Genomic DNA, 22,399 nt, shown 5'->3' on the forward strand with positions numbered 1-22,399 from the left:
AAAAAAAACGAAAAAAAAAAAAAAAAAAAAAGAAAAAAGAAAAAAAGGAAAAAAATCACCTTGTTTAATTTGCTTATTTGTATATTGAATTTATTTTATTACGAAAATTTGGAGACGAGGCACTGCCCAAAATCCAGGTGTGGATTCAGGTTCATGTAAAATAAAGTACTGTGTTTCATTTCATACCCCAAATACCGTGGTTCTTGGAATGACCCACTTGACTGGGCCGTTAATACTCTTGAGTGTTTGGATTATTAATTATCCGCCAATATCAAAAGCATTCGCAAACTCTCCTATCTTTTAGCTCCCTAGTCAATGAATGATGCATCAGAAAGGGAATTTGTGGTGGATGGGACAAGCTTGTTTCAAGAGCAGTTACACATAAAAATAATCAAATAACCCAAGTCGACTTTTGAAGGAGCTAAGATGATCGAAAGCACTTGGAACTCTCAAATCTTCCTCCGCCTTGTCAAAAGAAGTGGCAGTGGCAAATCTAAACAATCTTAAAGAGGAATCACTGGTAGCACCCCTCAGCCCCAAGCCAAGAAATCAAAAGCTGAGCTCTGGCTGGAATCAAGTGCTTTCATGGCCTGAGTCATGGATCACATGTCATATCACCTTTTAGATTCTTTCACTCTTGGATTGCCCTCACAATAATACAAGACAAAGTAGTGGATATACTCCCGCAATGCCATGCGGTCCATGAGCCTAACCAATATTGCAGTGAGATTTTATACAAATATAGGATTCAAAGCCTGAATGTCCGACTTTGCTGAATTGGTGTCAACTCAAGAACGTTTATACAGAAAAACAAATTGATTCGACAGGACGTCGCTATGTCTTCGTACAAGCCATAATGGCACGACCTGCAGAGAAAATACAATATTCTGCCACACCACTACTCGATATGGATTGTAGCAGTCGATGCTCAATTATGATGTTCGGCCATGTCCTACCACAACCCGGGACATGGGAACGTCTTCAATCATCATGATAATACGGGTGTCGCCAACCTGAAAGTCGCGGGGTGACCACGGTAGTCACGTGTGAGTTATGGGGCACTTGGCCGCTAGCGTAGCTCGCGTAAATAGCCTACAGGGTGGAGAAGAAATGATACTAGGCGAGGGCAGAAGGGAAAGGAACATGGCAAAACCGACGGCCAAAAACATGAAAAAAATATATATATCTCTCTCCCAAACGATCTATGCACCCCGTCTTCTGCCATGCCATGGGAGGTTCCATGCCGGTCCTGTCAACTCTCCCCAGTCTAGCTTTCGGTGTTGCTTGCGCTATCAGAGCGGCGATCGCGCAAGCCGTCTGCTGATTGCAGAATGGGCCAATGTCCGGGTATGGCAGCTCACCGCGACAAACACCTATAGGCAAGGTAGAGCGATGTGACCCCACCAGAATGGAAGTTATAAATACAGGCGTGCTCCCCTCCTCCAACTCCGCTTCTGCTCCCCAGAACCTGCTTTTCTGCCCACGCAACAAATACTTTCTCAAGTAAGTCGGCCCCCTTATAAAATTAATACCAGCTACCCCACATAAACACCATGTCCATTTCGTCTGCGACTGCCAAACAGTACGAGGAACAGTACTCAGCCCACAACTACCACCCCTTGCCCGTGGTGTTCCAAAAAGCCAAGGGTGCACATGTTTGGGACCCCGAAGGAAAGGAGTACTTGGACTTTTTGTCTGCGTATTCTGCAGTGAACCAGGGCCACTGCCACCCCAAAATCATCGAGGCGTTAGTGGAGCAGGCGTCCAAGTTGACTTTGTGCTCGCGGGCGTTCTCCTCGGACGTGTTTGGCGAGTATGCCAAGTACGTGACCGAGTTCTTTGACTACGAAATGGTCTTGCCCATGAACACCGGCGCCGAGGCCGTCGAGACCGGCTTGAAATTGGCCCGCAGATGGGGCTACATGAAGAAAGGAATCAAGGAGGACGAGGCCATCATCTTGTCTGCCGTGGACAACTTCCACGGAAGAACACTTGGAGTCATTTCCATGTCCACGGACCCGGACGCCACCACCGACTTCGGCCCGTACTTGAGCGGAGTAGGTCCTCAGATTCCAGGCGAGTCCAAGGGCACGTTGTTGAGATACGGCGTGATTGAGGACGTCGAAAAGGCCTTTTCCAATGCCGGCGACAAGATCGCCGCGTTGTTGTTGGAGCCCATTCAGGGAGAGGCCGGCATCGTCGTGCCGCCCCAGGGCTACTTCACGAGAGTGCAGGAGTTGTGCAGAAAACACAACGTCTTGTTGATCTGCGACGAGATCCAGACCGGCATTGCCAGAACAGGCAAGATGTTGTGCTACGAGCACTACGACAACGTCAAGCCGGACATTGTGCTTTTGGGCAAGGCCATTTCGGGAGGCGTGTATCCGGTCTCTGCAGTCTTGTCTTCCAAGGACATCATGCTGACGTTGACGCCCGGCTGCCACGGGTCCACCTACGGCGGGAACCCGTTGGCCTGTAAAGTGGCCATGGCTGCTTTGCAGGTGGTCAAGGACGAGGGCTTGGTCGAGCGGGCCGAGAAGTTGGGCGAGTTGTTGCGCTCCAAGTTGGAGGCCTTGAAGGCCGAGTCTGGCGGCATCATTTCGGAGGTGCGGGGCAAGGGCTTGTTGTCTGCCATCGTCATTGACGACTCGAAGGCCAACGGCCGTACTGCCTGGGATCTCTGTTTGGTGATGAAGGACTACGGTGTTTTGGCCAAGCCCACGCACGACCACATCATCAGATTGGCGCCGCCCATCGTCATTTCCGAGGACGACTTGTTGAAGGGCGTCGATGTCATCCGGAAGTCTTTGGCCGACTTGCCAAACGCACCCCACGCTGCCCATTAATGCTGATGTACATACCTAGCCCACGAGAAGACGCTCAATCCTTAATAATTGAACAACGAACACGCAATATGCTCGTAGCAGACACTAGTCGCCCGGGCCTGCGCGGCGTAAAAACTCAGCCCAATACTTCAAAACCGATCTGAAGTCCAAAAAGATTGCAGCACCACAATTTCGCATATGGTCTCCCACTACACTACTCAGTGTGGCCCTATGCAGCTTAACTAACGTTGATCGGACGGGAAACAGTGCTTCCTGCATGGTATGGCCGCAACCGAAGAAAGAGTTGGCTTGTTTCTCTCAAAGCCACTGATGGAGTAGACTTGACTAGTAAGGAGTAGACTTGTTCTGCAATCTAATGACGATATATTTAATATGTAGTAAGAACCTAAAGGGTGCCTTGTGCATATATAGGAGTGTTGAAGGTCCTTAAGTCCGCTACAGCCATCTGAGTTGAGACGACTACTACAGGAGACCTATCCTAGGAGTCGAAGACGTAATACCCAATACGTAAACAGATACGGGTCATGAGGACCGTCCAGGCCGTGACTAACGGAAGGGGATGGGCCGAGTTAAGACACTTGGTACGTATCTGGGAGCTGTTTAAAAGTTTATTGTATGTATTATTTATATAGTTTTGCCCCTTTCATCAGATGAATCTACCAAAAAAACAATTATGGCCAATAGTCTCCATCCCTGTCTCCACCAGCGGTTTCCTTCATTACCCTCTGATATGATGTTTTTTTTAAAGAAGAAAAACAGTCGTCTCCTCAGAAAAGGCCCTGAGACTCCCCGGAATCGACGGCGTGATATCCAGTATGTAAATAGATTTGGGCCAAGAAGACCGTCCGGGCCGTGATGAGGGAAAGGGGCGGGGCGAGTATAGACCCTAGGTTTGTATCTGGGTGCTGCTTGAAGGTTGTTTTAGTATGTTGTTCCATAGTTTTGTTCTTTTGATCAGATGAATCTACAAAAAGTATAAATTTATGGCTTGAACGGTCCAAGAGACAGCTATTTGAGTACTCAAAACACAGTGGTGACACACCTCAGGATCTATGCCTTCGAATGTACTTCAATTTTCTGAATTCTCATAGCGATGAGGATTCTCGGTTCCAGACAAACCACGAAGTGACTGGCTGGAAGATTGCCATGATTGCTTGCCGAGTTCATTTCTGTCGTATATTTGACACAAAGAAATCAGGTTTGAACCTTCAACTTTGTAAAGATGAAATGAGTAAAAAAAACGGTTTAAGCATACATATTTTTCTCCTTTGGATTAGCCAAATTATTTTTCTTTTGAGAAGTTTTCAGCTGGCACATAAACCTTGGGTCTCACATTGGCTACATGTCAGGAAAATGACTGCCACCACTACTACCGAGCATCCATTATTTCAGTGAGCAGAAATTTGGCTTTTATTCACCTAAAAGTGCCAAAACGCAATAGTATCTGCGTTCGTTCATCAATCTTTTTACTTCAGTCACTGTATATCGTTGGCTCTCACACTCATTCATTCGCGTACCGTATTTGAATAGCTGGATGAATCTTTGTTCACCAAATCAGATGCCAAGTCAGCTGCAAAGCATCAACAAGATGAGAGGTCGGAACAGAGCCAGTATTAAATCATTTATGAGTATTTCGTCTAATAGTAGTGCTAATGCAACAATAATTTATAGTTCTAAGTCTCTTCATCGTCATCGTTCCGGCCATTTGAAATATGCCCCAAGGCCGCCAATCTTCTCTTCTTCTCAACTTCCGTCTCGTCTACTGAGTCGAAATCCTCTGTCTGCTCGCTCTCAGAAGTCTCTGGGAGTGTTTCGTGGCGTCCTTCTTTGGTTTCAGAAGACTGCCCGGCAGCCACAATGTTGATATCGGGTATAATTTGTGAAACAGGATGTGTCTCCAGTTGTGCGTCATTTGAAGTTAGTGTCTCTTTATTCTTGATTCCTACCATGGACAACGCTTTGCCCATCAAAGTACTAGACCTTGATCTGTTCTTCACAGATGGATGTCTGTTGAGCTTGTATCTCCTTATGATGTCACCGTCCACATTTTCAATGAGCAAAAGATTGTCCACTTGGTGAGCAAAGTATCTCTTGCCTTTCCCTTTGCTGCCTTTCTTGACTATAGGTTTCCTCCCGCTCAAAGTACGCGACAATTTAGTGGCAAAAGTCTCATTCTCTGTATTATGTTCAGATTTATCTGAAAGCACTGAGTATTGGGACATGTGTTGCCTCAAGGATCCCATGGAATGAATACTGGCACCATCAGGGGATGGTTTGTTGAACTCACCAGCTTGGCTCTCATCGTCATTTTCTAAGCTGACCGAGTCAATCACTTCACCGTCTTCGTCTTCAAGAATAATATCATTGCCATCTTCGTAAATAGCAGCAGTCATCTCCTCCTCCTTTTCTTCGACTGGTTCCTCTGCATTTTCATGCTGTGTGACGCCTGAGTTATCCAGTTCTATTGAGGCTTCATCATCTCTGGAAATAGCGGTGGATGGAGTTTTTCCAAGCTGTAGAAACTCCGCTTGTGGCCTCTGTCTTTCAGCTGTGGACGCGGGCTCAAAATCATCCGTTCTTTTCTTGGCCTTCTTTCTGAGCCGCTTTCTTCTCGCGCCCCCAGCAGGCCTGACTTTGAGACCCGAAGTTTCAATGGTGTTTGATTTTGGCAAATGCTGGTCGTGGTGTGGCGAGTCAGTAGTCTCTGTATCAGAGTCAATCCTGTGAAGCGAAAAGGATGTAGAAGTGTTTTCCAACTTTTGCAATCTCGACATCCACGAATGACCGTGATCATTTGTGTTTGTGGTGGTAAACGACATGGTGATCGCCATTCTGTTTAAACGCTTACCAAGAGCAAGTACTGCCACAGATGAGCCGTGTACAATAATAGACACAATCACAATAAAGCAAACAATAGGCCAAATTGAAGCAATTAGTTGATAGTGGGGAAAGTTTTTATCTGGGAGCTCTGCAAGAGGTGTTTCCTCGGAAGTGTAGTGTTCCTCGAGATCTCTTCTTGCTAAAATTGCGGCGAATATAGCACCCACGCCAATTGGCCCGAAATGGCCACAGAAGAGGGCTTCTCTCCAGGTTTTAATGTCCGGAATAAAAGGCTTGAGTGCCATGATTCCAGGGATTCTCCTCAAAAAGATGATAACGATCGCCAATACGATCAAACGCCATACGTCCAATCCGATTGCCGAGTTGTTGAAGTCTTCCCAAGGTACAATTGCACCAAAGTACACGAAGAACGCCAAGTTGAGAATCAAGTCGATGACAGTAGATACATGTGATTCCTCGGTCTTTTTGGCAAAGTCTCCGTTCCACCCAAAGGCAGTTCCAGCAGCGAAAGATACCAAAAGGTCGTCAACTCCAAGCAAGGAGCCGAGACCCGCAGAGTTAAACGCCAAAAACACGAAGAAGGCAAGAAACGATTCGCGGTCAATCAAGGACTTCTTCTCGGCAAACGCCACGGCTTTTCGGAGGACGTATCCAAGAGTCACACCCAAAATAATGCCAAAACAAATCTCCCACAAGATGGTTAAAGTAAACCAGTTCTTGACGATTTCACCTGCATCGCCGGCATCAACAATGAGAAACAAAGACAAGAAGATGAAGGGGAAAGCCATTCCATCGTTGCACCCCGATTCGGCAGTCAAGAGATTTCTTAAATGTCCAGGAACTCTCTCGGCAAACTTACCTTTACCCACGACGGCAGCAGCCAAGACCGGGTCAGTGGCCGTGACACAGGCAGAAACCAAAAGTGCGGAAGGAAAATCGAAATGCGGAATTAATGCCCAAATGAATAGGCCAACGGTCAACCAACCAATGGTCATCACTGGCAACAAGAGCAAGAGCACCGAAAGCCAGTGCTTTTTCATGTACTTGCGGGGCAATTCCACGGCAACAGCCACGATTTGGATGCATAAAACAATACGAGATATTTCCAAGGTCAAATAGTCACTGTTGCCCCAGTCGAGCGGGTCGAACCAGTTTAGACAGTGTGGTCCAAGAATAAGCCCGGCAATGGTGGCGACTGTGGCCTCACCAAGATACAAGCGTTCTTTAACGAATAACGAGAAAAGCGAGAAAAGCGTGCTAAATATGCCGATGCAAGCGTAGGCTATATGAGCCTGTTCTATCTAGGAAGGTTAGTAGGGCGATACAAACGACATCGACAGATTTGCGAGAACATGGACTTGTGCTTTTATTGCCAGATACAAAGCAGGTACATGGATAACACCTGATTAGGCAGGTCTGTGACATGCCTAGAAGAAAACTCGCCGTGGGATATGAGTATGCAAATTTCCATGAGACCGTTTCCTGCCAGTCACCTATTACTGTGTTCGAAGGCCCTCATATGGGCGGAGGTGCCAAAGAATATATGTTGTTAAAAATTCTCGATAATACAATCGAAGTGACATTCTGGTCATAATTCTGGAACAACTGGACCGGTTGAAACCAGGAGATGGGCTGCCCCATGGGCGCAGAATACGACTATGTGTGCAATTAAAGAAGACGAATATGGATCTTCGTGCTCGAAGTCTAAGACGCTCAAAGTCAACATACTTCTAGCTGGGCCCACATTATCTATGGGGCATTTGGTTTGGGTTAGAAAGAAAAGAATGCGAGAAGAGGCATGTCTCAAGATTGATGGTCATGGGCCATGCGCGAAGCGGCTTAGGTTAAGCAAGCAGGACTCTCGCAGTATCACCGAAAAAGGCTGTGAAGACTGCATCGTGTCAATCAATCACGAAGGCCGTGCGGTCACGTGACCCACGCCACCCAGAGTGGGCATCTGCCGGGTGGTCCAAGGGCCCCCGGGCAGAAATGAGCGTGATGAGAAGTCTGCGGGAAAATCGGCAATCGTCCTTACTTTCAGTCCTGTACTGAATGTGCTTAGTTAAGGGCAACAAATAGTATGCCGCGCTTTGACACCGGGAATGAGTGCGCGGATGAGGCTACCATGCAAAATGCTGAAATGACTGGGAATTATGTGAAGTCGCTTGAGATTATGGAAAAGAGCATGGTCTACCAAATTGAGATGGACGGTTTCATGGCCATGAATTCTCAGCATAGCACCAAGTCCCACGACCTGGGTGTTGGGAAAGTCTGGGACTGTACTGTCGGACCTAATACGGTTCGCGAATGATGAGGTTATGAGCGCACAGCCTCGTGCTGGTCCAGGCGTGATGTTCATGACATTTTGACCCAGCGTTCTTCCAGGATTTCTGTCGCATTGCGCCCATAAGCTTCATGCAATCTGACCTCCCAGGTTTTTCCATGTGTATGCCGTTAAAAAAAATTTCGAGCCACTAGCAGCATGTTTCCATATTCTCATCTCTGAATGCGCGCAGGCCTGCGGTGAGGAACCTAGATTGATCCAACGTCACAGTGGCGTATTCCTTCCTTGTGGATAACAGACACGTTTTCTCCAAAAAAAAAAACACTTTTCCCCACTTTTCTTTTTTTTCCTGATTGTCTCTCGTGCTGCATTTTCTTTACAGAATCTCAGTTAGCGCAACATCAACATGTCCCAAAACGGCATGTGGATCATAGGCTATGGGTCTCTCATCTTTAAACCCCCACCATTAGTCTCGTTCCGCGTCTCTGGCACCATCCAGGGCTATATCAGGCGATTTTGGCAGTCTTCTTCTGACCATAGGGGTACCCCTGAACTGCCGGGACGCGTGGTTACCTTGGTGCCGCTCGACGATTTGAAACAGCATGAGATCTTCAATGGGAGCGTTCATAACTACGAAATCCTGCCAAGCTCAGGAGCAGACCTGGCATTGAAAGAATCGGCACAAGACGTGTCAAAATTGCAAGCACACGATCTCAAAGTGTGGGGTGTAGCCTACTATATAGAGCCTGAAAACGTCGAAGAAGTTAAACAGTATTTGGACATCAGAGAACAGGATGGCTACACCCTCCATACTGTGGAATTCCACGTGCACTCCATGCCTGATAATAACCCCGAAGCCAATGACATACTTTCTGCTCTTCCGAGAGCAGACGATGGCGACTTGTACATCAAATCCCATGTCTACATAGGCACCATCGACAACCAGTCTTTTGTAGGGCCTGAGAGCATCGCAAAAACCGCTCAGATCATCAAAAGTAGCAGAGGGCCCAGCGGCGACAACTTCCTGTACTTGAAAAATCTCACCACATCTGTGATAGCATTGCATTCTGACCTGGCTTCGGCGGATTCGTACTTAGAGGCACTTACCCACCTATCTTTGCCAGCTTCTCAGATGGAACCGAAAGGATTTAGCCAGTTGTAAGATGGATATTTTGGCAGATATTGATATCTGTATCACACATGCTTATCTCGGTGGATCTGTCTTGACGTCTGATCTGATGAGATGAATAAAAGTAGGTGAGGCCTCTCAGTTTGCACTGCTTTTTTCATTGTTAATATTGAGCTAGCTTAGCGGTTGAAAGCATGGAGCTTAACATGTTCGCTAGTAAAAAGCCGTCCTTGCTGTGATCCTTCCACATACACTATACTGACGTGCGAAATCAAACTTTTAAGAATACCTCGTTCCCAAATTTCGACCATGTAATACATAACAAGAAACCTTAAGGAAAATAAAATGAACTTTGAATGCTCTTATGCAAAATGGATAACATATCATATTCTTCATTGCAAGCTGAGTGTCGCAAGATAAAAAATTAAGACCCTACAAAAGGCGTCTAGCCTTTATGGAATGTAGAGAACATTTATAGAGAAGTATATCGTTGCGAATCCCCCGGAATTTGCCTTAGTGTTACAATCATTAATCTTCCAGTATTCAATTTGCCTCCGCTATGGGTCTCGCCAACTTTCCGGATGCTTCTTGGGTTTCTTGAACCCCATTACATCTTCGGGGCCTTAATACTTGCCGAGACTATTGATGGGTTAATCTTGCTTTTAAATTTCCTGAGTCTCAGAAGACGCAATTCTTATCGTGACAACAATTCAGAGGCGTGCCTTGTGCAAGTAAACTTGAACCTAGTGGATTCCTAAAGAAAGGTCTGCCTTGACCCGTGATACTTTTAGTTCTCGATCTGAATCTTCTTCTCATCAGATTTTACACAAAACAAAAAAATGTCTTGGGTCATAAACAATTCTAGACGTTTGCATCAATAGGATCACAAATCAAGCCGCGGCTGTCCACCGAATATGATTGAGCGTGTTCTGATTCCAAGGAAGGTGATATATTTTGGTTCAAATTTTCAGCATCCCTTTTTGTACTTAAGCTAGTTGCCCCAGCTACTCTTTTGATATGAAGGAGTGAAGAAAAGAAAATAATAAATTCAACGAGTTGACACCTCAATGAAAAAAAGAAATCTCCCGGGGGTGAGTCGAACACCCGATCTCAAGATTACAATTATCAGTTACAGTCTCGCGCCTTAGCCAGCTTGGCCACCGAGAGGATTTCTGAAAAGGTCTATTTTTTTTGGACTACATCGCTTAATTTGAATACGAGAATTTTGACTAAAATTGCCAAAATGTTTTCAAAAGTTGTTTTTTTCTTATTTATTCAGAATACATTCTAATGAAGATAAAACTCTTTGGAGTTTTTGTATATTACAGAAACTTCAACTGGCTCAAATATGACCTGAACTCATCTCGAAGACTCCTGAATATTTGGCAGACGAGCAAAGCACAATTCAGGTTTTGCCATTAGCGACCCAAACATGGTTCCTTGGTACAACTCATCTAGACTAGTGGATTCAAAAAGCAGTATACAAAGATATCGAAATTTGTATTATGCCCTCTGTAACTTCCCATTTTAGTTTGTTCTGCATTCACCTTTGTACGTGAAAAGCGTAGTATCATCTTCCCCTATGATAAAGAGGTGTTTTATTTTTTTCCTATTCACTTAAAAACTGTCAGTCACAGACCGGCAAAAAAAGAGTCAAGGTGTGATTGCTCAATGGGTAAAGGGCTTTAGATTCCAAGAGTCTCAACACACCAAATGATGATTAGTTTAGCACGAGAAAGATTTTGTACTCTGGCAAGGTACTTCTTTATGTGAAATTGATTAAATTGCTTCTCTTTCTAAAGGCTGTATAAAGCTCTTTACAGCAAAGGAAGAAATGAAGTGCTGTATCAATGCGTTAAATCTAGCTTCAGTTCAAACAATATCTTTTGAGCTTATTTCGCTTGGCTTCAGCAGCTCCCATTCTCAACTGGATAAAACCTTTGAGCACATTCAAATTTCTTGCAAGAGATAACGGTCTGTTTGGCACGAAAGTCAGAAATCCCGGGAATACATAATTTGGTATACTAGCACACTTTCATGTTGCATTTGATAAGTGACTCAGATACTTCTCTTCTGAATAATTTGGGAGTTTACAGTAGTTTTTTGACGAATGAAGGACTCTGGAATTTTTCAGTGCTGCTCTATTATATTCGTGGCTTGGTTGTACCCTTGTTACATCTGGGTTCTGGGCCTTGAAGTCAAATACGGGATCAACGGTATCAAATGAGTAGGTTCACGTGCCAATTTTTTTTTTTTACTTTAAGGGAAAGACCTGTCGCAGATTGAAATGAAGCGACATTAAATTACAAATATACTGAGCTTAGCATTTGCCAAACAGGACGTTTATACACTTCGCGCACTCATATCTGAACATACTTCATATATCGAAGGATATGATGAAGATGGTTTAATTCCATTGACATCGTTTAAATTTTGAGAATTTCTTTTTTTTCATGCCCCAACACTAGATATGGGTCAATGTGCTTTGACTCATCTAACAGAATCATTATCAAACGTGCTACACGCATATACGTATGAAGACACGAAAAGCTAATCCGCTCCTTTCCATTTATTTCACTTAAATTACGAGCCTAGCCTAAAAGTTTCTCAAAAGTTTGATCTTAAAAATTTTTATACAAAAATGTGTTAAAATCAAAATTTAGTAATATATTTGTCGTTTTTTTTTTGTCCATAAGGCTGGAATTTGACTTTGGATATTTTCAAAAAGAAAACGTTAAACCAATAAAATTTAAAACTTTCACAAAAAGAAACTCTCAGTATAAAAACTTTGAATACCATTACATTTGAATGTTTTCCTCATTTTCCTACTAGTTCTTGATAACATTACATATAACGCATAAAAGATTAGCGAATTGGACGGTCTAAAGTCGACATTATGATCAAATTAAGAATTTATATGGAGTCGACTCAAATTGACTACTCATAAAGTCAAGATGACTCGAGAAGCATCTTCCAAAAGGGCTGAAATTCGTGAAATTTCAAATTGAGCTTTTTCAAACTCCCCTTTCATAACATAATCTCGAATCATAGGGAAAGTATTCCATTCATAGGTATCATCTTGTTCTGGTGCGTCGTATGGGACACCGAAGAGAAAGTTGAGGTATCCAGGCCGATCTGGAATGCCACTAGTAGACAAAAAGACACGATTGAATTTAAGCATGTTATTGTTCGCAGATCGCCTTGCGGCCGCTAACATAACGGGCTCTAAAGAGGAGGAGCTTCTAATAAAAGAAGTCCAGTCTTTTCTGAATCCATCAATCATGCCAGCCCCATTTGCAAGACGTTCGAGTCCGCGGTGCAAAGAGTCATATTGCATTTGAGGAACAACATCTAAATGCATGCCTGATATGACAGTATCAGAGAAGTTCTCTAAATCTTTTTTATAATTTTTCAAGGTATCAGTCAAAGTTCCGAATTGGAAAGGAATCAATGGCTCTTCTGCTAGACGCAAGCCAATCCTTGCAAGAAGCTCCACTATAGCCACATGATGCAGCATTAGAGAATCTTCGATTTTTTCGAAGTTTGAAAATGTATCCAAACAAGAATGTTTGGGGACCGCATCATCTCCTGCGCGGAATCCAATATCCAATGTTGGTATGTTCAAATAGTTAATAAATGGAATGAAATCCTTGGTTTGGAGAAAATTGTTTGAGATTTTGTCATTCCCTCCATGCAGCTCTCTGTAAAGGTCATAAAGTGTGAGTTTTGTATCAGACGTCAGTTTGGGACCGGGCAACTCAACTTTTTTCAATTCGTCTTTGATGAGATCATGCAATAAGGGGTTGGCGGTAACACTCAAGATGTCGCCAACATGAATATCACTTACCTCGATGTAAGTGTACCCCTCCTCTTGTAGTTTTTTCTTCCTGCTTTCAACCCACTCTGCAGAGCCCGCCAAGTTATACTCGCTGGCGTCAAAGGAAACAAAATGAATGGATCTCGCAGGCTTCCAATCGAATCTTCTTTGCAAAGAAGTGAATGCTTTGACAAGTTCAAGTAAGACTGCGGTGGAGCTGGCAGAGGTTGTTGCACCATACCCAACAGAGTCCCTTGGGGCACCAAAAATGATTCCCTTGTCGGCCTGTTCTCTTCCGGATATTGAACCAACAACGTTCCATATCAGATGTGTTGACCTCTCTTCTTGGCTGACACGAAGCTTCACCATATCACTCGCACTATTGGAACCAGACCAAAAGTTGTCTTCAAACTGGACACCTTTTTGACCTAGTCTCTGAAGAAGTTGCTGCCCATCTTTGAAAGACACTGGTATACATGGGATCTTGGCAGTCGCTGCCGATTTGCTCCAGCTTAATCTCGGAGAATTAGTATCATGAGAAGACCAGCCAGGTGTGAGCACGTCGCCAGGGCTGTGTCTGGTGAGTCCTACGTTTACTTTCTGGATGGAATCTTCACGTTCTGTGCCCGCCCAATGTATGATGGGAGTGACGAAGACAACAGCTTTTGCCCCGTGCTTTTCGGCTTCCGCAACTTTGTTGGCCTCTGGAATACCACCACCATAATTGATCACAAGGACCGAGCCCTTCATGTCGATGCCGCCCTCAAGGAGTCGAGCGAAATCAGTGGCAGATCCGCCACCCACATACAAGTAAGGAGCATGAATCTCTCCGTCGGAAGATGGGGAGTTGGGATTGAAGGCCCAATCTTGCATTTTGTCTCCGGAATCCTCGTAAAGAGTGGCCTCATAGGAGTCATCGGCAAGTTTCAAGTAAGTACCATCCCGCTTCGGGAAGTTGAGAAAACTGTCTAACTCGTGGAAGTCAATTTCACTGACTCCATTGTACGAGAAGTAACTCTCAACATATCTTGCCAAAGCCAAATCACCAGTGGAGCCAGCCAAGTGAGGCATGGAAGACAAGTACTCAATGTTCTCTTTGAGTGTCTTGGTATGGATGAACAGCCTGAGCGTGTCGCCAAGCTTGTCGATATCGTAGAATTTGCCACTGGAGAAGGTCCCGCCGCTTGAGCCGTTCACCCCGTCGGAGTTGCCGCTGATAGGGATCACATTAATGACGACAGTGACTACGATCACGTAGAGGAGCCGCTTGACCACCAACGGGTTGCCTATCTTGAGGATGGCTTGCTCGTACCGCAAGGCGATATATTTGTACGCCTCTCCCAACGGAGTGAGCATGTATATGAGCGGTGCCACCACGCGGTCTTTGAAGGTGTAGATGACTTGTTTCGACCGGAACTCGAGTCTTTGAAACAACGAGCCTCTTTTCGCAGGCTCGTAGACCTCGTCCTCGTCAATCTCAAACTGCTCGAAAGGCGGGGTTTGTGCCGCGTCGGCTGGGCTATGCGAATACGACGGGCCATCCTCGTAAGCCGGTGGCTGGGAGGGAAGAGTGTCTGTGGCTAACCTCGAGTAACTCGACGGCATCTAGGAAATATAGTCTGACAGCACCTTGCTTTGTGCCCCACGGTGTTCAATAGTAGGTCTCCTGAATTTGGTGTGTCAAAAGTAGCGTGTAGATCCTGGCGCAGCACCTAGATTTGCCAGTAGGTCAGTGTATGGAAATCGCCTCAGCCCCGCGGGCTCCGGTGTTTCTGGGTGCACCCAGTAGCGCACGTGACCATGTCTGGTGGAGCTGGTGCGCACTGGGGCGACAGGTGGGCTACTTATATGTTTGTTCGGATTTGCAGCACAAAAGCCAAGCCGTCTTTGTGGCTGAGCGGCCCGACCGCGCTGGCGGCAGTAAGACAAGTGACTAAAGGTCTCGGCGGCTACGGCTGTTTCTTTTCTTTGCGCTGTATGGTCATAGCGGAAGTCCGCTCCGAGCCGGAGCCCACTGGTGCACTGGTCTCCCCGGGCTTTGGGACAAGCCTTTGCGGTGGATGACAATGCAAGGCCCTGAAAAGAGAAATGTATTGTGGCCGACAACCAGAAACATCTTATCAAGATAGCGAAAATGCCTAACGCAAAGAAATCAATTTTTGAGGGAATGGACGGCGGCAAACCCTGAGAAGCAAATCCGACATGGCTGCCTGCAAGACGTCGCACCTGCATGCTTCCACTCACATAAAACGTGATGGGTGTTTGCCATGGAATTACTCAGGAATCCGAAGTCCGAAGCCCCAAGACCGGTGGGGACTCCTAGAACACGCGACCACACCCGCCGCCCCGCTTCACAAGCACTTTTCATATTAGCCTTCCCGAAAGGCTAAATTCGAAAAACAACTCATCGCATACGTTGGAGGTATCTCCGCAACATGCTCTTGGGTTTCCCTCAACTATGAGCAACAGCAATCTTGACGGGAGAGAAGGCGCAAAACCCAAAAACAAGAAGAAGCTCCCCCGAATCAACCGAAATGACGACTTCTCGGAACATATCGAGAGGCAGGTGAAGGCGAACAAAAAATACAGCGGGAGCTCGCGCAAGAACCAGATCTCCATCAACCATCTCTTGGACTTCCTGCTGTACCGAGATCTGACCGAATACCACCAAAACCACCACCGGCCACGCCGCCTATCATCAAACAGACCCCGGGTCTCGAAAAAGAAGCTTTTCTTGCACGGAATGCGCTTCATCAACGTGAACTACAAGTTTGTTGTGGACCATCGCAAGTCGTACAGGCCGCAACAGATTGACCCCAATGTTCCTGTCGATACGCAAGACATCTTGCGCATCATCGTGCCGAAGGGCAACGCGTGTCCCATCTGCCTCTCGGAAGAATTGGTGGCCCCACGAATGGTGACCGCTTGTGGTCATATTTTGTGTCTCACCTGTCTTCTTTCGTTGTTGGAAAGCGAGGTGCCCACAAAAATGAAGAAAGAAAGCAAGGCCGTCGTTGAAAAGTACAACGACTGCCCCCTTTGCGGATCGATCATCCGCAAACAAGACGTCAAACCCGTGCAAATAGACAATGTCGACGAACGTTTCGAGGTTCCCAAAATCGGCGACGAGGTCGTTTTGTCTCTCATGACAAGATCTGCCGATAGCGTTGTGCCGGCTCCGAGCTGGCTTGACGCAGGCTCGCTTCGTGAAACATTTCCGTGGGCAAACCAAGAAGAGCCGGACTTGAGCCAGTACCTGAGGTTTTTCAAAGGCGACTTCAGCTATTTGTCGCAGATGTACGAACAGGAAAAAACGGACTTGAGAAAGGCGCTTGAGCTTGACCAAGAACTCTATGACGACGACGGGACGTTCTACAAGCTCGCTTTCAAGTCCATTGACAACGACTTGCAGGAGTGGGCCTCGAAATTCTCGTCCGATTTCACCGATCGCAGCTCGAAGGAACCAGCAAAACAAGCGCCGGATCCACATCAGCCCACGTTCTACTACTACCAGACGGGCTTCAAGTCCTCCTCCACATACGTGCTCTCGCCTCTTGACATGAAGGTGTTGAAGACCAGCTTCAATCTGGACTATACGCAGTTGCCGTTCTCGGTGATTGCCAAAGTAGAGAACATCAAGTTCGAAGAGCTAGACTCGGAAACCGCTGCAACGAAGTACAAGTATCTCCTGCATTTGCCTCTGGGAACATCAATCGGCTTTTTGGAGTGCAACTGGCAGAACAACGAATACATCTCCAAAGATCTGTGGGACGCCTTCAAGCCCTCTCTCCAGAAACGCACCAAGTCGTCGTCGAGGAAATTCAAGAAGGAGGAGCTGGACAGGCGCCGTGCCGTGAACGAAGAAGAAAGAAGGGCCAGGGAGTATATAGAGAGGGAGAACAACGGGGGAAATAGCCGACACGACGCCGGCCAAGGCGCGGATTCATGGATGCCACTGGCTCTGTTTGGCAGTTTGACAATTACGGACCATCGAGAGCTTCCTGCTTTGTCAGGCGAGACCGCCGAGACCGAGCCGAACAGCAACAGCGCAGAGGTATCCGACGGCGAAGCTGGCGGAGGGTCCCCCCAGTTGCAGAAATCCGTTTGGGGCATGAAAATCCCCAAAACCGACTCGAGGCATGTTGAAGAAGAGGATGCGTGGGACGCCGAGGAAATGATCCGGAAGGCTCGCGAGGAGATTGCCAGGTACGAGGCGGAAAACCCCAGCGGCAAGAAGAAGAAGAAGAAGAAGTTCATACTTCTCTCGTCGTGAGTGGCGTGCCTGTTAGGCCCTGAGGCAGAGCCTGTTCTGGCGTGCCGTCGTGTGCCATTGCACCTGGGCTAGACATGGTGCAAACAATGGGCTGCTCCCTGCGCTAGCTTCCATTTTTTCGGCAGACGACGAAAAACCAATTCTGATCACTGGCTCCTTCGCTATCCCAAAACCCAAAAAAATCATTGGGTGGACGAAACGGGCCGAAAATGGTTTTCCGTCTTTGGACGCGGCTCGGTGCTGGCCCGCGTCCCCGGCCGCACATAAACTCATGCGCGAAGACATCCCCGGCCGCACATAAACTCATGCGCGAAGACACCACCTGTTCTTATCATCACATCACCATGGGAAAGAAAGTCAACTTAAAGTACGTAACGTGTAATGCACAGCAGGCAGCAAAAAGGCTTTGCTATGTTTCATCGGCCCGGAACAAAAACTAACATTTCAGCTCGGTGGCAGAATTGCGCCTGGCCGTCGACGAGGCACTTCCAGAGCTATTCCAGCAATTGGGCTACGAACAATCGTTTGCTCTTGGCGACCTCAAGCTTGCGCTCGGTTTTTCCACGGTTGCCATTGCAGGCGGGCTCTATTACTTGGAGAAAAACGTCTCGTTCAACGACAGCTACTACGTTATAGTGGCACTCATTGCGCTATACGCTGTCATTTCTGCGGCGATGTATGTTCTCTCGAATGGCAAGGGCTACAAGAACAACAAGTACATTGGGTTCAACGAGAAGAAACAGAAGATTTCGGTGTATGCGCTGGCGGAGCCCTTTGACCCGATCTATGACGTCAAGGTGGTCATAAACGACAATTTCTCTGCGCCAGTCACCGAGAGCATTCCGTTTGCCAAGATGTTTGATGCATTCGGCTTCTTGAACCACGAGGAAAGCAAGCAGATATTCAGAGAGCTTTTGGAGAAGAAGCAGCAGTAGTCGCGTGGCCGAGCGGAGCACCGAGGAAATGCTGGTGGTCATATATGGAATTATGTAAATGGGAATGAAATTGTATCAGTGAGTGTTTTTATTTAGTGGGCGACCTCAGGGCTGGGAGCTGGGGCCGGTCCAGTCTGAGCACTGGTGTGTTTGATGGAGCGATCATGCGGCAACGTGTTTAGTCCATGAAATGTTTGAAAAAGCGATCATACGACAACGTGTTTAGTCCATGGAATGTTTGAGAAAGCGATCATACGACAACGTCTTTCGTCCATGAAATGTTTGATGCAGCGATCATACGACAACGTGTTTAGTCCATGAAATGTTTGATGCAGCGATCATACGGCAACGCCTTTCGTCCATGGAATGTTCAACCAAGCCACCGTGCGACAATGTGTTAGATCCATGGCATGTCCCCGGAAGCATCGCAGGGCGGCCTAGGGCTTGATCTTCTCGTCCATCTGCGAAAAGTCCCGCGCCATCTGCTGTAGTTTCCACGGTAGCGCCTTGATCAAATAGCCGAAGTTTGCGTAGAACGGCTCACACATAACGCCCTCCTCGCCTAGTTCGACCTTTTCGAGAATGGACTCTGCGAGTGCACGGTGGTCCACGAGTGGCGCCACAAAGCGTCTGCTGGGCTCAAGGTCACTGAACATCTGCGTGGTCAACTGGCCAGGCATCACCAAAAGCATTCTCACGGAGGGAAGCTCGGCCAACTCGCGTGAGAGCACCTCGTGGAACTGCGTGGCTGCGGCCTTCGAGGCAGAGTACGACAGGAGGTTCCGCGGCCCCAAGGCCGCAAGCACCGACGAGACCGTGACGATGGATAATCTGCGATGTGCGTGGGTGGCCACGTGCTCCGAGACCACGCGCTGCAAAATCGACACCGGGGCAAAGGTGTTGACTGTGAAATCGCGCTGGATGGACTCTCTCGCCATGGCCAAGAGACACCCGTCCAGCCGCACGCCCGCGTTGTTGATGACCACACTGACCGGCCGGCCCAGCGCCTTGCACCGGGCCGAGATCTGCGACAACGCCGCGTCCACGGCCTGCCACGAGGCCAAGTCGCACCGGAGGAAAAGCACGGCGTCGCCAAGGCCCGGCTCGGGCTCCGTGATGTCCAAGACAAACACCCGCAGGAGCCTGTGTTTCTGCAGGAGCATTTTCACCATCTCGAGCCCAAGCCCGCTCAGGCCTCCGGTGACAATTGCCACGTCATTGGGCCCCAATGGGGGAAGAGGGGAGGTAGGGAGCTTGGCGATTCTGTTTGTTAGTGCAAGCAACTCGACGCCGAGGTAGACGGCCCCTGCGAGAAGGCCAGCCCGGTCGGAAACACAGCGTATGCTTGCGGGGTTAGTACATCACGTGACGCGAGGGCTTCTGCGGCCGGCTCGTACATACCATAGGCCGCATAGAGCCACGGCGGCCCAGATGCGGTGTTGCGTGAGCCGATGGACTAGAGAGTCCACGCTAAACAGGTACGCGATGGGCATGGTGCGGGTTTGTATTTGGGGCGTGCGTCCTGATCGTTGGCCGCGAGAAATGCTGGTCCGGGGCAGGCTTGCGGATATCGGAAATACAATTCCCAATGGTTCAAGAGCAGCTCAAAAGACGGCACCACGGATGAACGCCGTATCCGGCGACAGTGGGCCAGAGTAGACCACGGGGCCTGGGCCGGGCCCGGCGCGGCCCTGCACGACCCATGCACGATGCGGGCTCCGTGCAGGAAGCGAGATGGGGCCTGTGCGCTTCATTGACAATGTCCCCGTTGAGCACAGACCATGGCAATGAGAGCAGGGCTGGCAGAAAGGCCGGTAATTTCATTCCCGCACTTCCACCGGATGATCAATTCCATTAAATGAATAATGCCCGTTAAGCGAGTTGCACCGGATGGTCATTTCCATTGATGAATCCAAATAATGATCATTTGCAATGACTGAATCCAGCTGATGCTCATTTGCATTAATGCACATGATGGTCAATCCCATTTAGTGGGTACCACTGGATATGCATTTGCAATGACTAAACTCCAGTTACTTTCCATTGACGGAATTCCTGCTCATTTTCATTGACTGAGTCCACATGATGTTCATTCCCATTGACTGAGTCCACATGATGTTCATTTCCATTACCTGAATCCAAATAATGCTCATTTGCATTAATGCACATGATGTTCATTTTCATTGACTGAGTCCACATGATGTTCATTCCCATTGACTGAGTCCACATGATGTTCATTTCCATTGACTGAGTCCAGCTGATGCGCATTTCCATGAAGTCAATTCCTGGCACTCAGTTATCTGAATACCACCGAACATCAATCCACACCATGCGACGCACACCAGACCAAGCACCCTCAAGCCCCAATCACGCATTGCGGTTCTCCACATCAAACGCGTAGCCACGTGCAATGCCACTGGTGCCTTCTTCCACGGCAGCACCGTCTGCATCTGCATCCTCGGTCCAATCGCTTCCCAATCCAGTCCACTGTCTGGTCTGGAGATGTGCTGCAGATGTTGAGACCGTCCCGCGGAGGGCCACAGCGCCAGAGGGCCTTTGCACCAAGGCACCGGGGTTGCCGTTCGGCGTGCCCGCAGAGTCTCCGCTTTGCAGATCATCGGCCTCGTTCATGGTCACCCGGAGGTGCTGGAGTCGCCGTAAAGGCCGGGCCGTGCTTGTATACAGCCCCGTGACCGGATTGAACTCGGGCTCCTCGTCGCTTTCCTGGTCTTCGGGCAACCCGCTGTTTTGCGAGCTCTCGCCTTGTGGCGCCTCCGGCACGTCATCCTCGCCTATCTCACTCAAGACGTTTCGGAAGTCCGTGACCCATTTGCCCGTCCAGCTGAACTCATCGCCAATGGCGAGAATAAGCTCGTACGGGGTGACAATCGGCTTGAAGTACTCGCTGGTCTGGTCCAAGATGATGCCCTGGTGGTCACACCCGAGCACACACCACATGTCCACAGCCTCGAAATTGGCTAGCTTCGCCACGTTGGGCTTGCCGACCACGAAAATATAGTGCTTCTTTCCGGCCTCCTTGATTTTTTTTGCGAGCTGGTTGACCAACACTTTGGTGTTGGCAAGCGAGAGCGTGTTGACAAGTATCCCGACCGTTCCTGCTGCCCTAGCCATGTGCATGTACCTGTAACGGCGCATCAAGTTGGGAAATGGTCCCTGCGATACCTTGTTTTCGTGGAACGTGGTCACCGACTGGAACTTCGTGGTCAATTGGAGGAGACGAGGCGCCTCGGGAAGCCCGATGTGGAAGAGGTCGTACTCGCTGAGAACCGAGTCATCATTATCTTCCACATCAAGCCCTCTGAACACCCTCCCAAGCGCACGGAGGTTGCTGGCTGGACAAAGCTGTGGCTGGTGTCCGATGATCAGCGAGTGCTCGTCAGACAAATTCAAGTCCGTGACAATTATTTGGTATTCGCTGAGCCTCCTTGCCAAGGCTTCTAGAAGATACGTGTGGGGAGCATCAGCGAGGAGCACCACTTTCTGGTCTTTGAATGAAGACAAAGGATACCGGGCCTCGAACTCGCTTGCAAGGTGTCCTAAATCAAGGCGCGGTTTCCCAAACACGTATGCCGAAGACAAGGACGCCACCGGGTTTAGACAAGCGTCTCCAAAGTGGACTACCAAGTCAGAGTTCACGTGCTGTGCTGCGACCTCATCAATACAGCAGGCAGAATACGATGTGTCGGCCAAAATCCACAATCTCTGGTTGGAGTCCATGGGGTCAGAGCAGCACGAACTTTGGGTCACGCATTTGCTTGTACAACTTCCACTTTGACACTTCAAACCGGGAGCCTTTTCTTCGGAAGAACACAGGAGGTCTGGCGGTTGACTGCAAGTATCTTGGCTGGTCAACTTGAGCTTTTTCTGAAGTTCCTGGACGATCGTGGCCGAGTCACAGATCAACAGGTCTGGAAATTGAAGGGTGACCCTTTTGTACTTGTTGCCCTGCTCGCCATTTTCTGCGGGAGATGTCCCGCACAAAAATGAGGCCAACTCATCTAGAGAGTAGTACTCGTGGATTCTTGCAACATAGTCATCGCCCTCTGCGAGCTGAAGATGGGATCTTCGAATCTCGGCCTTGTTGACTTTCGCGTAAGTAAACGCAGAATCGTCTTGTGGCGTCGAAAGGGCTGGAGCTTGTATTTCGTCAGTGGCCATTTCGAATTGAGCGATGACTTCACCGATTTGACTATTGGCGCCAACCTCATCTCTTGACTGTTTCGCGAGATGACTGTCTATGCCATACCATCATC

The 22,399-nt window shown here is 48.0% G+C and overlaps 8 protein-coding genes and 1 non-coding gene across 9 annotated transcripts, besides 1 other annotated feature; 4 read left to right on the forward strand and 5 right to left on the reverse strand.

Moving 5' to 3' along the window:
- The first annotated feature begins 1,389 nt into the window (after nucleotides 1–1,389).
- Nucleotides 1,390–2,888, forward strand: CAR2 (ornithine-oxo-acid transaminase). The gene has a single exon (XM_018854562.1). The coding sequence runs from the start codon at nucleotides 1,554–1,556 to the stop codon at nucleotides 2,844–2,846; it is 1,293 nt and encodes a 430-aa protein (XP_018712802.1). The 5' UTR covers nucleotides 1,390–1,553; the 3' UTR covers nucleotides 2,847–2,888.
- A 100-nt stretch (nucleotides 2,889–2,988) lies between these two features.
- Nucleotides 2,989–3,156: a sequence feature (Protein overlapping with rRNA (METBIDRAFT_39795, OBA22307.1) was converted to a misc_feature.).
- Nucleotides 3,157–4,090: 934 nt separating this feature from the next.
- On the reverse strand, nucleotides 4,091–7,482 carry CNH1 (Cnh1p). Its single transcript, XM_018855814.1, has 2 exons — nucleotides 7,416–7,482; nucleotides 4,091–6,988 (listed from the first exon to the last, which is right to left on the reverse strand). Exons 1-2 carry the CDS (start codon nucleotides 7,431–7,433, stop codon nucleotides 4,520–4,522), a joined length of 2,487 nt encoding a protein of 828 aa, XP_018712804.1. The 5' UTR covers nucleotides 7,434–7,482; the 3' UTR covers nucleotides 4,091–4,519.
- A 604-nt stretch (nucleotides 7,483–8,086) lies between these two features.
- METBIDRAFT_31229 (gamma-glutamylcyclotransferase) lies at nucleotides 8,087–9,607 on the forward strand. The gene has a single exon (XM_018855815.1). It carries the CDS (start codon nucleotides 8,378–8,380, stop codon nucleotides 9,131–9,133), a length of 756 nt encoding a protein of 251 aa, XP_018712805.1. The 5' UTR covers nucleotides 8,087–8,377; the 3' UTR covers nucleotides 9,134–9,607.
- A 574-nt stretch (nucleotides 9,608–10,181) lies between these two features.
- On the reverse strand, nucleotides 10,182–10,267 carry METBIDRAFT_t112. Its single transcript has one exon. It is a non-coding gene; the product is annotated as a tRNA-Tyr (tRNA).
- Nucleotides 10,268–11,776: 1,509 nt separating this feature from the next.
- On the reverse strand, nucleotides 11,777–14,640 carry METBIDRAFT_31230 (putative zinc metalloprotease). Its single transcript, XM_018855816.1, has one exon. The coding sequence runs from the start codon at nucleotides 14,520–14,522 to the stop codon at nucleotides 12,042–12,044; it is 2,481 nt and encodes an 826-aa protein (XP_018712806.1). The 5' UTR covers nucleotides 14,523–14,640; the 3' UTR covers nucleotides 11,777–12,041.
- Nucleotides 14,641–15,375: 735 nt separating this feature from the next.
- METBIDRAFT_77754 (uncharacterized protein) lies at nucleotides 15,376–17,190 on the forward strand (the record flags this gene model as incomplete). Its single annotated transcript, XM_018858753.1, has 1 exon — nucleotides 15,376–17,190. The coding sequence occupies one exon, from the start codon at nucleotides 15,376–15,378 to the stop codon at nucleotides 17,188–17,190; it is 1,815 nt and encodes a 604-aa protein (XP_018712807.1).
- Nucleotides 17,191–17,534: 344 nt separating this feature from the next.
- Nucleotides 17,535–18,125, forward strand: SPC2 (signal peptidase complex subunit; the record flags this gene model as incomplete). Its single annotated transcript, XM_018853924.1, has 2 exons — nucleotides 17,535–17,557; nucleotides 17,639–18,125. 2 exons carry the CDS (start codon nucleotides 17,535–17,537, stop codon nucleotides 18,123–18,125), a joined length of 510 nt encoding a protein of 169 aa, XP_018712808.1.
- Nucleotides 18,126–18,562: 437 nt separating this feature from the next.
- On the reverse strand, nucleotides 18,563–19,618 carry METBIDRAFT_77755 (uncharacterized protein; the record flags this gene model as incomplete). Its single annotated transcript, XM_018858754.1, has 2 exons — nucleotides 18,563–19,408; nucleotides 19,523–19,618. The coding sequence occupies 2 exons, from the start codon at nucleotides 19,616–19,618 to the stop codon at nucleotides 18,563–18,565; spliced, it is 942 nt and encodes a 313-aa protein (XP_018712809.1).
- An 874-nt stretch (nucleotides 19,619–20,492) lies between these two features.
- Nucleotides 20,493–22,304, reverse strand: METBIDRAFT_39292 (uncharacterized protein; the record flags this gene model as incomplete). Its single annotated transcript, XM_018857126.1, has 2 exons — nucleotides 20,493–21,882; nucleotides 22,000–22,304. 2 exons carry the CDS (start codon nucleotides 22,302–22,304, stop codon nucleotides 20,493–20,495), a joined length of 1,695 nt encoding a protein of 564 aa, XP_018712810.1.
- Between the last annotated feature and the right edge of the window lie 95 nt (nucleotides 22,305–22,399).

This window comes from Metschnikowia bicuspidata (assembly GCF_001664035.1).
Source record: "Metschnikowia bicuspidata var. bicuspidata NRRL YB-4993 chromosome Unknown METBIscaffold_2, whole genome shotgun sequence".
NCBI classification, from domain to species: Eukaryota; Fungi; Ascomycota; class Pichiomycetes; order Serinales; family Metschnikowiaceae; genus Metschnikowia; species Metschnikowia bicuspidata.